Here is a 17,389-nt window from a genome sequence, read left to right on the forward strand (position 1 = left end):
ACGCTGGTCATTAAAAGTTTGCGCGTTGCTCGGCAACGTTTTGCTAGGCTAGAAGCAGCTAGGCTAGCTGCTAGCCTAGCTGCTTAGCTGAAGGTGCAGTTGGAGGAATGGTGGTGAATCTCTGGGTAAGTTGAAAGTCAGACTCACGTTAACTTCACGAGCGATTCCCCGACTTCTCTCTCAGTGACGGGACAGATAGTGTCGCTGCTACGTACGCGCGGAGTGATATGAAAGACCCAACTCTGGTGCCATTGGCAGCGTCATTATTTTTCTCAGACGTCCTTTATCAGAAAATAATGACCGGGAGAACGTTGGGAAATCCCATTCAAATCAACGGAGCTTCTACTTACGATATGAAGAGAGAGTAAGGATTAAACAGCTCGGAGCCGCGTTAGCCGGTTCTAACGCCCGACACAGTGTTGTTCCTCCTGCATTATAACGTCTAACGCGGCTCCTCGTTGTTTAATCCGCTTATACCAGGGTCCCACAAACCTAACATTTATAATAAATGTGTTTTTCATTGACTAAAGTCACTAAATCTGCCAGACTACGGGACTATTTTGTGTGGGTTATTAGCCGGTCACTGAAGGCTGGTCTCAGAGCGAGTCATTCTCCGCAGCTATTACGAGGATCTCAGTCAGGCTCAACGACACAACATCAGCACAGAATCACAACACAACAGGACTAACCCGGAAACACTTTTCCCTGGAAGGAAACACCGATATGCGGCACTCGTGGGCAGGAGTTATTTACCTTTTACAAGGTTTAACCTGAAGCTAAAGCTAGCTAGCTCAACCAGCTCAACTGTTTATGGAAACAGCTGCGGTGGAGTCGCTCACACCTGGGCCCCAACTCAAACTTTTATGTTTGACTTTACTAATCCAGACAAAGATGCTTCAATGCAGGATCATTTTATGTACGCCTGAAAATGATGAATAGCCTTAACCGTTTCCAATAGAAATGTAAAGCTCATCTGTTATTAACAGTAGCTAACCTAGCTGCTCACTCTCCTCTACAAACATTTAGCAAACACTAAATCCATCTCATACGTTCCTGTCAGTCACTAATTACACCTTTATCTGACTCAGCTGTGTCAGGCGTTGCTATGGCGACGCCACAGCGGAGTGACATCCCAGTGATGTAACTACCGGACTACGTGTGCGGTTACACCAAAATAATGCACCAGCCAATCAGAGTCCAGTATCACCCAGACCATGGTGTAATGTTTGGTGAATGTTTCCACAGGCGTGTCGTCTGGTCTGAGCGCGGGGAAACGCCACACGCTGGAGGCGGAGTCTCTGCACTCGGCCAATAAGATGTCAGCGTCCAAGTGTCTGAGCGCGAAGAGGCGGAGCTCCGCGGCGAAGACTCCGGGAGTGAGGAAGAAGCTGCAGCTGTTCGGTGAGACGGGTTGTTTGTGTTTCGTGACCTGGTTTGTGTCTCAGAGCCGTCGTGAGTTCGTGAGGTCGATCCTCGCATTAAACTGTGTCCTAAGATCTATATCATCATGCAGGGGTGGGCAACGTCAGGGCCGGCGGCCATTTTAGGGATAGGTTTGCCTGAGTCCTCCTAGGAACGCCCCCACCTCCTGGAGACGCCTCCGAGCCGAGTAACCAACCACTGCTCCTCAGCAGAACCCCCTCCCCACTGATGCCACAGACAGCGTGTGGAGGGGGCGTGTCTAAAGGCTCAGAGGTTCTTAAAGAGACAGAGGCCTATTTCAAGACATTCACTACAGCCATTTTGAGAGAGACATTTTATACAAGGCAGTTATTCTAATTTACTGCATTTACAGACCAACAGAAGGTTTGTCATCATTGTGGTGAGATATAGACTGGTGCTATGGGGCTGACAAAAGCAGAACACCCCCTCTTTAAAGCAGAACACCCCCTCTTTAAAGCAGAACACCCCCTCTTTAAAGCAGAACACCCCCTCTTTAAAGCAGAACACCCCCTCTTTAAAGCAGAACACCCCCTCTTTAAAGCAGAACACCCCCTCTTTAAAGCTGAACACCCCCTCTTTAAAGCAGAACACCCCCTCTTTAAAGCTGAACACCCCCTCTTTAAAGCAGAACACCCCCTCTTTAAAGGTTTTAGGGTTAAATGGGAGAAATACTGTTAATACACCCAGTTAGGTCATATCTGTAGAACTGTAGAAAGAGCACTGGAAAAATAATAATCATTTTAAGGAAGAAATGACAGAAACCTACTTGAATAAAGAGATTGAATCTAAAGTTTGAGTAGATTTGGTCTGGTCTTAGATCAGATAAAACATCTTATCACCGATGGAGCAAGTCATTATTCTCTTAATTCAGATTATGTTATATAATTTCAAATGAAAAACAGATCTTTTTAAAAGTAAAAGTTAATTTGTCAAAGTGGTTTTGTGCTTGTTCCATTGGCATCAGCATTTGTATCTTTGTCCTAGATCAGTCCAAACAGACTCAAATTCAACATAAAGAACCTTTATTCAAGCAATTTTAAGTCATTTCTCTCATGTAAGATGGTATTTTTCCAGCTTTACTTTGGCCTAAAATTGGCGGCTTCGGCCCTCGCTCTTTTTACAATGAAAAAAATTGTCCCTTCGTTAAGAAAACTTGCCGACCCCGTCATAATGTAAATAGAAGTATCACAATAATGATATATTTGATGATATAAAGGACAAATGACTTCCCAGCCTTACTCCTATTGGGAAGAATAATTCGGTGATATTTCATTCTTTTTTTTTTGCATCAGACTAATTTCCTCACAGATATGATCTCATGGTTTACATCCTTCATTTCATGTAGCTTGTTAAGCCTCCGCCCGTGTTCTCCAGCCCGTGTTTCTGCGGAACATCTTTTATCTCAAAATGAGAATGAAACACAGGCTGTGCTTCTCCTTTCAGTTTCAGACGACGACCTCCCGGACTCCGACCTGCAGCAGCTGTTGGCGGAGGAGCTTCAGAGCGACGCCGTCCTGGCCCAGGCCCTGACGCTGACCCCCCACCGCCACAGGGGGGCGGAGCTGAAGCAGCCGTCTGTCAGGGTGAAGCGCCTGGCTCTGCCTCTGGACGACTCCCCCTCCGCCCTCAGGTCAGCGCTAAGTTCATCTGCACGTGACCTTTGACCTGCTGCTGTAGAAACCCTGGACCAAAGATCATACATGAATTCACCTACAATGTTTTTCCTCCCACTGGCTTTTGCTCCTGGTTTCCGTGGCGACGGCGGAGTTTGTTTTCTGTATCTTAAAGGAACAGGCCAGCGTTTCTACATACTGGGATATGTTCTTACCTGAGCTGTGACGAGTTCTTTAGGACCTGTCTGATCTTCAGTCACGTAAACACAGACGGCGTTAGCATTCGTCAAAGCTAAGCTAAGAACATATCTCAGTATGGAAAAACGCTGGCCTATTCCTTTAAGACCCGAGAGTTTGTCTGCTGTGCATTTTAAAATTGTTGTTGATGTTTGGGATCAGTAGGACCTAATAAGTAAAATAACTAAATGTTGTTGTTGTACAGGATGTCCTCCTGTGAGGACAGTGGGTCTGTCAGAACCTTATGAAATACAGTCCTGGAAATCCTGGAAAAGTCCTGGAATTTCAAAATCAAATTTCCAGGCCCTGGAAAAGTTTTGGAATTTTGAGAAACTCATTTCAGAATCCTAAAATATAGTAGAAAAAATTATGGGTAAATCAAAAGAAATTCAGGAATCACGGCGCACATTTTGATTCAGGCAGTATCAAAGGACCTGTCGCCTGTAGCGGCGACAGGTCCCCCTCCTGTGTTTATTCTGAAGGAGCCGGGCTCCCTGAACAGCTAATGCGAGCTAAAATGACAATAATGCGCTCATGGAGGACATTATTGGAGCTGCTTCAGAATAATAACACGAACACAAGACCAGAGGAAGCAAAGCGGAGAAGCGAAAGTTTAGCTACTCTGCGCGTAACTGTGGAAATGCAGACAACGTGAAGTTGGAGATGGACTTTTCCTCTGGCGAGTAAAGAATCAAGGACCTTGTTTCTCCGCTCTTTCATGTAAGTGTTTAAATTGGCAACATTAGATCACGAGGACTCCGGTGCTTTACACACGCATGTTCTTTGGCAATAACGTAACAACGGGACTATAGCAGGTACCGCGCGCTACGCAGTGTTTTGTGTCCGGACGCTCTCAGAGCATCCGACTGAAACATAGGCTTCTACCTGTGTGTCCGAGCCGCTCCCCAACAACCCGAGCAGTGTACGCTTCAGGACTCTCCACATTACGCACGGATTACACGAGAAAACTCACAGCGAACAAAACTCGAACAAAAAATGAGTGTTTGTTTTATCACGATCGCGTCGTGTGTTGAACAACGTCACGTTAGTAAAATAAAACATGCAGTTCTATCGTCTCCGTGGTCAGAGTAGGTTAAATACGCATCTCCGGAGGATCACCTTCACAACAGTATTAAAAAATAATGTCAGGCGTGCGATAGGATTAGTATTTTATCCTGGCTGTGTCTTTTGCAGTCACTGCTCACTCCAGTGAGAAGCTATTGATTAAAAAATGTGAATCCTCAGAGTTGCAAAATATTACCCCACTACCTCTCATGTACCATAATATTTAGCAGAAAGGCTGTTTTTCCTATGTATTACTTAAGTACAAGTCAATGACAGAACAGCTCACAGAAGTACCATTAATTGTACAGTTTATCCAAAAGTTCAGCGGCTGAGCCTAAATGTTGCTATTGCCCCCCCTCTGCTGTGATGCTCAGAAACATCATTCGAGCTAAAAGAGTGAGATGTTTAGTGAGTTACATTGTGTGAGCTAAAGTTGTTTCAAAGGTAAAACTAAAAAATGTTTCTTTTAAAGTGGCTAAATCTTAGGGCCATTCTCACGTTTGGAATTGCACTAGAATGCAGGAAAATGATAATGATAAGGATGATAAGCTATAAATGTGTTGGAGGGACCCCAAACCTTATACCAACCCCCACTTTAATGTATCTGTCAGACACACAATTCTAGAGAAGCACATTATAGAAACTGATTCAAAATAATATATCAGACTGCAATGTGTGTGACACTGTTATCTGCTCATTATTTGCTCAGTGTAGCTCTATGGCACGTGCACAGGAGCGTGCACACGCCTGCTGTCACCTTTTTCAAAAAGCCCGAGTTTGCAGCCCTGTCAGGAGGCGTCTTGGTCTCAGCATCATTGATCCTTTTCTAGTATTCTGGTCTCGACTACAGTAGGCCTAATCTTAAAAAATGATGGCATTGGGGTCCTGGAAATATTGTTTAGGGTCATGGAAAAGTCATGGAAAAGTCATGGAAAACCTCCAGAGAAAATCTGTACGAACCCTGTATAATAAGTAGTTAAGGTTAAGAGGTTAAAACTAACTCCGTGGTGATCTGCAGCCCATATTCACTTAGATTTAGTTGTAAAAGTTGTGTTTTTCAGGCGATGAGAGCCAAAACTGGTATCGGTTCAGTATCGGATATTTGTAGCCAATACCCAATATCGTATTATTTCCAGTGTCGGTTCCGATATCGAATATCAGTATCGGATCGTGAAAAAAAAAATATATACAAAGAAAAAATACTAAAATCTCCATCTGAGACAGATGCTATCATAGAGGCGGGGCTAAATAGGCTAGCTATGTAGCACGCTAGCTATATCGTTTATTTCTACCACAATATACCACTGAGTATTTCAGTATAAGATTTACAACTGTACACATGACTATACAAATTTGCCACTTACAATAACTATTTACAACTGTAAACCGTCTAAACAGTCCCAGGTTTAGCTAAACACATGGTGGAATAAATAACGTTATGTCGTCCCGATGTCCTCAGACCAGTGCTTCACAGTCACTGATGTCCGAGCGGCTACAATATATGTCACATTTTAATCCCCACATGATGAAGAGACAGTGTTGGACATGAATAAATGTCTTTTATTCATTTGGAAAGATTTTTTCCTGGATCATGTTTCTTTGGAGAACTGGTGTAGGAGGATGTTGCTGATTTTCCGCCATCGTCTTCTCACTGACATTGGTGTAATGTTATGACATCACCACCAGATGGCGTGGGCAGAGTCCCCACATGTGGCCAACAGGTCAAACATGGACAGATGTGACTCTCATTGTGTCAAGAGGCAAAAATGTAATGTCCTGTATGAGTCACAGGGTCTCAGGAGGTTACATGGAAAAGATAAATGTTTAGTCTCTGTCTTTAGCCGTGACCTGGAGCGCAGTCCGTCGCCGCAGCTACACTCCGAGGAGGCGGAGTTACCCGTGTCCACGGCCACGCCCAGCAGACGCACGCCCCGGAGGAACAGCGCCCCCCGTGGGCAGAAGTGAGTCCTGATGGGGGTTAGAGCTGGGCGATAACCACTAAAATAATCTGACCATAAAGATGATGGAGAGTTTCCTTCACTTTGTCCTGAACCGACGACGAACAAGGGGAAAAAACACATCCCACATTTGACCCATTTACCCCCCATTCTCCACAATATTCTGTCCATTTTCAACCTGCTTCCCCATTAATGAAGTCAAATAAATCACATTTTTTTCCCTATTTTGCCCAATTCTCAAACATTTTTTCCCCCAATATATTCTGAACTTTTCCCCAATGTTTTCCTCCTTTTTGTCTCCATTTCGTCTTTTTTTCCCACATTTCTTGACATTAAGAGACTCGTCTCTTGTGCATTTCTGTCCCAGCTTGAGGCCGGGCTCAGGAGCTGATGGAGTTTGTGGGGGCGGGGTCACTGTGGTGATGTCACGGCGTGGTGGGCGGAGTCTAACTGTGTGTTGTTGTGAACAGAGCCGTGACTCCGTCCAGGAAGCGAGAGCTGTCGTCGCTGAAGGAGCCGGCGCTCGCCGTGCTGTGAGTCTTTACTAATAGTTTACTTTAAACTATTTACATTCGTCTAGCTTGAGTGACAGGCGCAAGTTTGACCCCCTGAGCAACCGCTGCTTAATGAATATTAATGAGGAAAGGTGACGTATATCGTGCGGTACGATTTTTCCCTTTTTTTCAAATTTGTCCCCATTTTTTGACTAATTATTTTAGGGATTCACCGATACCAGTATCGGGTATCGGACCGATACCACAGGCTTGTACTCATACTCGTACTGATTCATGAGGTCCCGATACCAGAAAATGATACCATTTGACGTGTGGCCAGCGCACCTACGAGGTGCAGCTACGAGGCGCAGCTACGAGGCGCAGCTACGAGGCGCAGCTACGAGGCGCAGCTCTCAGCTGAGGAGAGAAGAAGGAACAAACTGTAGAATAGTTTAGTGTAAACACAATAATCCACATAGAGCTGACTTTATTACAGACTGCGCTCTCTAAACCAGAGTCTGAGCTGGATTTAACCAGAGCTTAATGTTGTTTGTGCTGCAGCGTCTGCAGTGTTTACAACATACAGGCTAACGTTGCTAACTCACTGCAGCGTCTGCAGAGTTTACAACATACATGCTAACAATGCTAACTCACTGCAGCGTCTGCAGTGTTTACAACATACATGCTAACAATGCTAACTCACTGCAGCGTCTGCAGTGTTTACAACATACAGGCTAACGATGCTAACAATGCTAACTCACTGCAGCGTCTGCAGTGTTTACAACATACAGGCTAACGATGCTAACTCACTGCAGCGTCTGCAGTGTTTACAACATACAGGCTAACAATGCTAACTCGCTGCAGCGTCTGCAGTGTTTACAACATACAGGCTAACGATGCTAACTCACTGCAGCGTCTGCAGTGTTTACAACATACAGGCTAACAATGCTAACTCGCTGCAGCGTCTGCAGTGTTTACAACACACAGGCTAACGTTGCTAACTCGCTGCAGTGTCTGCAGTGTTTACAACATACAGGCTAACGATGCTAACTCGCTGCAGCGTCTGCAGTGTTTACAACATACAGGCTAACGATGCTAACTCGCTGCAGCGTCTGCAGTGTTTACAACATACAGGCTAATGATGCTAACTCGCTGCAGCGTCTGCAGTGTTTACAACATACAGGCTAACGATGCTAACTCGCTGCAGCGTCTGCAGAGTTTACAACATACAGGCTAACGATGCTAACTCGCTGCAGCGTCTGCAGTGTTTACAACACACAGGCTAACGTTGCTAACTCGCTGCAGTGTCTGCAGTGTTTACAACATACAGGCTAACGATGCTAACTCGCTGCAGTGTCTGCAGTGTTTACAACATACAGGCTAACGATGCTAACTCGCTGCAGCGTCTGCAGTGTTTACAACATACAGGCTAACGATGCTAACTCGCTGCAGCGTCTGCAGTGTTTACAACATACAGGCTAATGATGCTAACTCGCTGCAGCGTCTGCAGTGTTTACAACATACAGGCTAACGATGCTAACTCGCTGCAGCGTCTGCAGAGTTTACAACATACAGGCTAACGATGCTAACTCGCTGCAGCGTCTGCAGTGTTTACAACATACAGGCTAACGTTGCTAACTCGCTGCAGTGTTTACAACATACAGGCTAACGATGCTAACTCGCTGCAGCGTCTGCAGTGTTTACAACATACAGGCTAACGATGCTAACTCGCTGCAGCTTCTGCAGTGTTTACAACATACAGGCTAACAATGCTAACTCGCGGCTAGCAGTTTTGGCCATTCTGACGCCGTTTTATGCCCAGGGGTTTATTCATCTGAAAAACTAACCCAGCAACTAAAAAGTCCTCAGAAAATCCACATTAAAGACATACAGCATGTTTATATTGAGGGAAAATGAGCTGCAGCAGAACAATGAAAACGCTGTAGCTTCTCGCTAAGTTACTACAAACACACGAGAAAATCTACAGGAGCTGAAGTAAAGACGAAAAGAGACCATTTAAGGAACATCTCAATACTATTGTTAAATAAAAACACATAAATGAATAAAGCTCAGGCATTGGGAGCTTTAGGACATGGGCAGAGACATAAAAATAACAAATATATTGAATGAAAATAAAATAAATAATAAATGGCATCAGCACAATTCTAATATAACTGCTCTTAAATGTGTCGCCGACTTTACTTAAGGAAATGTACATGAGTAAATTTACTAATTACAAACCAATCTGCTGTGAAAAAGTAAGAATCTTGAAGAAAATGCCTTGTACTCGTATCGGTATTCGGTATCGGCGAGTACTTAAATCAAGGTACTCGTATCGGTTTTAGAAAAAGTGGTATCGGTGCAAATTATTTCCTCTTCCTCTCATTTTTCTCAATTTTGTCTCCATTGTCCTTCCATATTTACCCCGACATTTTGCTATTTCCCCACATCTTTTACAAATTAATCTCTTTTTTCTCCAATTTGTCACAATTTTCTGCATTCTTTCCCAACTCATCCCCCTATTATCCCCTCTTTTTCCCGTCTTATCTCCCCTCGTTGAGATGAATTGTGATTAAACTGTGGCCTGCTCGTGTTCCAGCGCTGAGGTGGAGCATGAGAACTCCCCCGTGGTCCCGCTCACTCCTCGCTCCAAGAGGAAATCTGCTCAGGTGGTGTCCACGCGAATCAGGAAGCAGCTGTGAGTCCCAGACACGCCCCCAGAGTCCCAGACACGCCCCCAGAGTCCCAGACACGCCCCCAGAGTCCCAGACACGCCCCCAGAGTCCCAGACACGCCCCCAGAGTCCCAGACACACCCCCAGAGTCCCAGACACCCCCCCAGAGTCCCAGACACGCCCCCAGAGTCCCAGACACCCCCCCAGAGTCCCAGACACGCCCCCAGAGTCCCAGACACACCCCCCAGAGTCCCAGACACACCCCCCAGAGTCCCAGACACACCCCCAGAGTCCCAGACACGCCCCCAGAGTCCCAGACACCCCCCCAGAGTCCCAGACACGCCCCCAGAGTCCCAGACACGCCCCCAGAGTCCCAGACACACCCCCAGAGTCCCAGACACACCCCCAGAGTCCCAGACACACCCCCAGAGTCCCAGACACACCCCCAGAGTCCCAGACACACCCCCAGAGTCCCAGACACACCCCCAGAGTCCCAGACACACCCCCAGAGTCCCAGACACACCCCCAGAGTCCCAGACACACCCCCAGAGTCCCAGACACCCCCCCAGAGTCCCAGACACACACCCCCAGAGTCCCAGACACACACCCCCAGAGTCCCAGACACACTCCCCCAGAGTCCCAGACACACTCCCCCAGAGTCCCAGACACACTCCCCCAGAGTCCCAGACACACTCCCCCAGAGTCCCAGACACACTCCCCCAGAGTCCCAGACACACCCCCCCAGAGTCCCAGACACACCCCCAGAGTCCCAGACACACCCCCAGAGTCCCACACACACCCCCAGAGTCCCAGACACACACCCCCAGAGTCCCAGACACACGCCCCCAGAGTCCCAGACACACGCCCCCAGAGTCCCAGACACACACCCAGAGTCCCAGACACACCCACCCCCAGAGTCCCAGACACACCCCCAGAGTCCCAGACACACCCACCCCCAGAGTCCCAGACACACCCCCAGAGTCCCAGACACACCCCCAGAGTCCCAGACACCCCCCCCCCAGAGTCCCAGACACACCCCCCCCAGAGTCCCAGACACACCCCCCCCAGAGTCCCAGACACACCCCCCCCAGAGTCCCAGACACACCCCCAGAGTCCCAGACACAAACCCCAGAGTCCCAGACACAAACCCCAGAGTCCCAGACACAAACCCCAGAGTCCCAGACACAAACCCCAGAGTCCCAGACACAAACCCCAGAGTCCCAGACACAAACCCCAGAGTCCCAGACACAAACCCCCCAGAGTCCCAGACACACCCCCCCCAGAGTCCCAGACACACCCCCAGAGTCCCAGACACAAACCCCAGAGTCCCAGACACAAACCCCAGAGTCCCAGACACAAACCCCAGAGTCCCAGACACAAACCCCAGAGTCCCAGACACAAACCCCAGAGTCCCAGACACACCCCCGAGTCCCGGACACACCCCCGAGTCCCGGACACGCCCCCCGAGTCCCGGACACGCCCCCAGAGTCCCGGACACGCCCCCAGAGTCCCGGACACGCCCCCAGAGTCCCAGACACCCCCCCCCAGAGTCCCAGAGACACACCCCAGAGTCCCAGAGACACACCCCAGAGTCCCAGAGACACACCCCCAGAGTCCCAGACACACCCCCCCAGAGTCCCAGACACACCCACCCCCAGAGTCCCAGAGACACACCCCCCCAGAGTCCCAGAGACACACCCCCAGAGTCCCAGACACACCCCCCCAGAGTCCCAGACACACCCCCCCCCAGAGTCCCAGAGACACACCCCAGAGTCCCAGAGACACACCCCAGAGTCCCAGAGACACACCCCCAGAGTCCCAGACACCCACCCCCAGAGTCCCAGACACCCACCCCCAGAGTCCCAGACACACCCACCCCCAGAGTCCCAGACACACCCACCCCCAGAGTCCCAGACACACCCCCCCAGAGTCCCAGACACATCCCCCCAGAGTCCCAGACACCCCCCCCCAGAGTCCCAGACACGCCCCCCCCCAGAGTCCCAGACACGCCCCCCCAGAGTCTCAGACACGCCCCCCCAGAGTCTCAGACACGCCCCCCCAGAGTCCCAGACACCCACCCCCAGAGTCCCAGACACCCACCCCCAGAGTCCCAGACACCCACCCCCAGAGTCCCAGACACCCACCCCCAGAGTCCCAGACACCCACCCCCAGAGTCCCAGACACCCACCCCCAGAGTCCCAGACACCCACCCCCAGAGTCCCAGACACCCACCCCCAGAGTCCCAGACACCCACCCCCAGAGTCCCAGACACCCACCCCCAGAGTCCCAGACACCCACCCCCAGAGTCCCAGACACCCACCCCCAGAGTCCCAGACACGCCCCCAGAGTCCCAGACACGCCCCCAGAGTCCCAGACACGCCCCCAGAGTCCCAGACACGCCCCCCAGAGTCCCAGACACGCACCCCCAGAGTCCCAGACACGCCCCCCCAGAGTCCCAGACACACCCCCAGAGTCCCAGACACCCCCCCAGAGTCCCAGACACCCCCCCAGAGTCCCAGACACCCCCCCAGAGTCCCAGACACACCCCCCCCAGAGTCCCAGACACACCCCCCCCAGAGTCCCAGACACACCCCCCCCAGAGTCCCAGACACACCCCCAGAGTCCCAGACACACCCCCAGAGTCCCAGACACACGCCCCCAGAGTCCCACACACACGCCCCCAGAGTCCCAAACACACGCCCCCAGAGTCCCACACACACGCCCCCAGAGTCCCAGACACACGCCCCCAGAGTCCCAGACACGCACCCCCAGAGTCCCAGACACGCACCCCCAGAGTCCCAGACACGCACCCCCAGAGTCCCAGACACGCACCCCCAGAGTCCCAGACACGCACCCCCAGAGTCCCAGACACGCACCCCCAGAGTCCCAGACACACCCCCCCCCCAGAGTCCCAGACACACAGCCCAGAGTCCCAGACACACAGCCCAGAGTCCCAGACACACAGCCCAGAGTCCCAGACACGCACCCCCAGAGTCCCAGACACGCACCCCCAGAGTCCCAGACACGCACCCCCAGAGTCCCAGACACACCCCCCCCCCAGAGTCCCAGACACACAGCCCAGAGTCCCAGACACACAGCCCAGAGTCCCAGACACACAGCCCAGAGTCCCAGACACGCCCCCAGAGTCCCAGACACACCCCCGGAGTCCCAGACACACCCCCGGAGTCCCAGACACACCCCCACATTCCTCTCATCAAATCTGATCCATCATCATCCAAATGTTTTCACAAATAAGTGCCTGTTTTTTCCTGTAAATATGTAATTCCCCCACGTTGTTCCTGATTGTCCACGTTGTTCCTGATTGTCCACGTTGTTCCTGATGGTCCACGTTGTTCCTGATTGTCCACGTTGTTCCTGATGGTCCACGTTGTTCCTGATGGTCCACGTTGTTCCTGATGGTCCACGTTGTTCCTGATGGTCCACGTTGTTCCTGATTGTCCACGTTGTTCCTGATTGTCCACGTTGTTCCTGATTGTCCACGTTGTTCCTGATTGTCCACGTTGTTCCTGATTGTCCACGTTGTTCCTGATTGTCCACGTTGTTCCTGATTGTCCACGTTGTTCCTGATGGTCCACGTTGTTCCTGATTGTCCACGTTGTTCCTGATGGTCCACGTTGTTCCTGATGGTCCACGTTGTTCCTGATGGTCCACGTTGTTCCTGATTGTTTTCCGCCGGCTCCTCGTGTGCAGGTCGATGCTGAACGCTCGGGCGGAGCTGGACTCAGACGGCGAGGAGGAGGAGTTTGTCCCGTCCAAACAGGAGCTGAGCAGCAGCAGTGAGGAGGAGGAGGAGGAGGAGGAGGAGGAGGCGGTGAAGAGGAGGCGCAGCTCCGCCCAAACGCCTCGTAAAGCGCCGCTCAGGACGCCCCGGAAAACGCCGCGCCGGGTGAGGCAGAGTTATTCATGTTGATACATCGTGTGGTCATGTGGTCGATGTATCGCTCAGCTTTTGTTTTTCTGCAGACGCTCACTCTAAAAACACATCGGTCGGTGTTTGACTCCTCTGTTCTCTCGTCTGTTCTCAGGCCACGCCCCTCACGCCCCGGACGCCGCGCCAGGCCACGCCCAGCATCCCCTCCAGGTCAGCGCCCGCCAAGAGACCGGGCAACGCCCTGGAGGAGGCCCGCGCCAGGTACGGCTCTGTTACCGAGGGGGGGGCTCTGTTACCGAGGGGGGTGGGGCTCTGTCACCGAGGGGGGGGGCTCTGTTACCGAGGGGGGGGCTCTGTCACCGAGGGGGGGGCTCTGTCACCGAGGGGGGGGCTCTGTTACCGGGGGGGGGGGGCTCTGTTACCGAGGGGGGGGCTCTGTCACCGAGGGGGGGGCTCTGTTACCGAGGGGGGGGCTCTGTCACCGAGGGAGAGTGTAATAACAGTGCTGTCGCTCACAGGCTGCACGTGTCGTCGGTGCCGGAGTCTCTGCCGTGTCGGGAGCAGGAGTTCCAGGACATTTACAGCTTTGTGGAGAGTAAGATCCTGGACGGAACCGGAGGGTGAGTCAGAACTGAACCGGTTACTCTCTGTGCCGGTGGCTCAGTGGTTCCTCTCTGTGTCTGTGGCTCAGTGGTTCCTCTCTGTGCCGGTGGCTCAGTGGTTCCTCTGTGTGCCGGTGGCTCAGTGGTTCCTCTCTGTGCCGGTGGCTCAGTGGTTCCTCTCTGTGCTGGTGGCTCAGTGGTTCCTCTGTGCTGGTGGCTCAGTGGTTCCTCTCTGTGCCGGTGGCTCAGTGGTTCCTCTCTGTGCCGGTGGCTCAGTGGTTCCTCTCTGTGCCGGTGGCTCAGTGGTTCCTCTGTGCCGGTGGCTCAGTGGTTCCTCTGTGCTGGTGGCTCAGTGGTTCCTCTCTGTGCCGGTGGCTCAGTGGTTCCTCTGTGCCGGTGGCTCAGTGGTTCCTCTGTGCCGGTGGCTCAGTGGTTCCTCTGTGCTGGTGGCTCAGTGGTTCCTCTCTGTGCCGGTGGCTCAGTGGTTCCTCTGTGCCGGTGGCTCAGTGGTTCCTCTGTGCCGGTGGCTCAGTGGTTCCTCTGTGCCGGTGGCTCAGTGGTTCCTCTGTGCCGGTGGCTCAGTGGTTCCTCTGTGCCGGTGGCTCAGTGGTTCCTCTGTGCCGGTGGCTCAGTGGTTCCTCTGTGCTGGTGGCTCAGTGGTTCCTCTCTGTGCCGGTGGCTCAGTGGTTCCTCTCTGTGCCGGTGGCTCAGTGGTTCCTCTGTGCCGGTGGCTCAGTGGTTCCTCTGTGCCGGTGGCTCAGTGGTTCCTCTGTGCCGGTGGCTCAGTGGTTCCTCTGTGCCGGTGGCTCAGTGGTTCCTCTGTACCGGTGGCTCAGTGGTTCCTCTGTGCCGGTGGCTCAGTGGTTCCTCTGTACCGGTGGCTCAGTGGTTCCTCTGTGCCGGTGGCTCAGTGGTTCCTCTGTACCGGTGGCTCAGTGGTTCCTCTCTGTGCCGGTGGCTCAGTGGTTCCTCTGTACCGGTGGCTCAGTGGTTCCTCTCTGTGCCGGTGGCTCAGTGGTTCCTCTCTGTGCCGGTGGCTCAGTGGTTCCTCTCTGTACCAGTGGCTCAGTGGTTCCTCTGTGCCGGTGGCTCAGTGGTTCCTCTGTACCGGTGGCTCAGTGGTTCCTCTCTGTGCCGGTGGCTCAGTGGTTCCTCTGTACCGGTGGCTCAGTGGTTCCTCTCTGTGCCGGTGGCTCAGTGGTTCCTCTCTGTGCTGGTGGCTCAGTGGTTCCTCTGTGCCGGTGGCTCAGTGGTTCCTCTCTGTGCCGGTGACTCAGTGGTTCCTCTGTGCCGGTGGCTCAGTGGTTCCTCTCTGTGCCGGTGGCTCAGTGGTTCCTCTCTGTGCTGGTGGCTCAGTGGTTCCTCTCTGTGCCGGTGGCTCAGTGGTTCCTCTGTGCCGGTGGCTCAGTGGTTCCTCTGTGCTGGTGGCTCAGTGGTTCCTCTCTGTGCCGGTGGCTCAGTGGTTCCTCTGTACCGGTGACTCAGTAGGTACTCTCTCCTGCAGATGCATGTACATATCGGGCGTCCCCGGCACAGGGAAGACGGCGACGGTGCAGGAGGTGCTGCGGTGTTTGCAGAGCTCGGCAGAAACAGGAGAAATCCCGTCCTTCACCTTCATCGACATCAACGGGATGAAGATGACAGACCCTCACCAGGCCTACGTCCAGATCCTACAGGTACGTCCAGATCCTACAGGTACGTCCAGATCCTACAGGTACGTCCAGATCCTACAGGTTCGTCCAGATCCTACAGTCCAGATCCTACAGGTACGTCCAGATCCTACAGGTACGACCAGATCCTACAGGTACGTCCAGATCCTACAGTCCAGATCCTACAGGTACGTCCAGATCCTACAGGTACGTCCAGATCCTACAGGTACGTCCAGATCCTACAGGTACGTCCAGATCCTACAGGTTCGTCCAGATCCTACAGGTACGACCAGATCCTACAGGTACGACCAGATCCTACAGGTACGTCCAGATCCTACAGTCCAGATCCTACAGGTACGACCAGATCCTACAGGTACGTCCAGATCCTACAGTCCAGATCCTACAGGTACGACCAGATCCTACAGGTACGTCCAGATCCTACAGGTACGACCAGATCCTACAGGTACGTCCAGATCCTACAGGTACGTCCAGATCCTACAGGTACGTCCAGATCCTACAGGTTCGTCCAGATCCTACAGTCCAGATCCTACAGGTACGTCCAGATCCTACAGGTACGTCCAGATCCTACAGTCCAGATCCTACAGGTACGACCAGATCCTACAGGTACGTCCAGATCCTACAGTCCAGATCCTACAGGTACGACCAGATCCTACAGGTACGTCCAGATCCTACAGGTACGACCAGATCCTACAGGTACGTCCAGATCCTACAGGTACGTCCAGATCCTACAGGTACGTCCAGATCCTACAGGTTCGTCCAGATCCTACAGTCCAGATCCTACAGGTACGTCCAGATCCTACAGGTACGACCAGATCCTACAGGTACGTCCAGATCCTACAGTCCAGATCCTACAGGTACGACCAGATCCTACAGGTACGTCCAGATCCTACAGGTACGACCAGATCCTACAGGTACGTCCAGATCCTACAGGTACGACCAGATCCTACAGGTACGTCCAGATCCTACAATCCAGATCCTACAGGTACGTCCAGATCCTACAGGTACGACCAGATCCTACAGTCCAGATCCTACAGGTACGTCCAGATCCTACAGGTACGTCCAGATCCTACAGGTACGTCCAGATCCTACAGGTTCGTCCAGATCCTACAGTCCAGATCCTACAGGTACGTCCAGATCCTACAGGTACGTCCAGATCCTACAGGTTCGTCCAGATCCTACAGTCCAGATCCTACAGGTACGTCCAGATCCTACAGGTACGACCAGATCCTACAGGTTCGTCCAGATCCTACAGTCCAGATCCTACAGGTACGACCAGATCCTACAGGTTCGTCCAGATCCTACAGTCCAGATCCTACAGGTACGTCCAGATCCTACAGGTTCGTCCAGATCCTACAGTCCAGATCCTACAGGTACGTCCAGATCCTACAGGTACGACCAGATCCTACAGGTTCGTCCAGATCCTACAGTCCAGATCCTACAGGTACGTCCAGATCCTACAGGTACGACCAGATCCTACAGGTACGTCCAGATCCTACAGGTACGTCCAGATCCTACAGGTACGACCAGATCCTACACGTACGTCCAGATCCTACAGGTACCACCGAGAAGACACGGTGTAGAGGTTAGAAAGTGCGGAGTCTGTAAAGTGTGTGTTTGTTTGTAGAAGCTGACGGGGCAGAAGGCGACCGCAGACCACGCGGCCTCGCTTTTGGAGAAGAGGTTCAGCAGCCCCGCCCCCAGGAAGGAGACCACCGTGCTCTTGGTGGACGAGGTGATCAGG

The 17,389-nt window shown here is 52.1% G+C and overlaps 2 protein-coding genes across 2 annotated transcripts in view; both read left to right on the top strand.

Annotated features, from left to right (window-relative positions):
• The window catches only part of LOC306964897 (NACHT, LRR and PYD domains-containing protein 14-like), a 318,924-nt gene that overhangs the window by 188,625 nt on the left and 112,910 nt on the right, over window positions 1-17,389 (top strand). The gene's annotated exons all lie outside the window — the stretch shown is intronic.
• orc1 (origin recognition complex, subunit 1) overlaps window positions 1-17,389 on the top strand; it is a gene marked incomplete at its 3' end in the record, with an annotated part of 51,576 nt that overhangs the window by 11,068 nt on the left and 23,119 nt on the right. The window contains exons 5-14 of the mRNA XM_079558739.1: window positions 1,246-1,401; window positions 2,887-3,073; window positions 6,200-6,319; window positions 6,787-6,849; window positions 9,410-9,508; window positions 13,196-13,391; window positions 13,531-13,637; window positions 13,895-13,996; window positions 15,483-15,654; window positions 17,273-17,380. Of these exons, the coding sequence (XP_079414865.1) occupies window positions 1,246-1,401; window positions 2,887-3,073; window positions 6,200-6,319; window positions 6,787-6,849; window positions 9,410-9,508; window positions 13,196-13,391; window positions 13,531-13,637; window positions 13,895-13,996; window positions 15,483-15,654; window positions 17,273-17,380 (1,310 nt within the window). The remainder of the gene's footprint in view (window positions 1-1,245; window positions 1,402-2,886; window positions 3,074-6,199; window positions 6,320-6,786; window positions 6,850-9,409; window positions 9,509-13,195; window positions 13,392-13,530; window positions 13,638-13,894; window positions 13,997-15,482; window positions 15,655-17,272; window positions 17,381-17,389) is intronic.

The sequence above is a fragment of the Gobius niger genome (assembly GCF_951799975.1).
Source record: "Gobius niger genome assembly, chromosome: 6".
NCBI classification, from domain to species: Eukaryota; Metazoa; Chordata; class Actinopteri; order Gobiiformes; family Gobiidae; genus Gobius; species Gobius niger.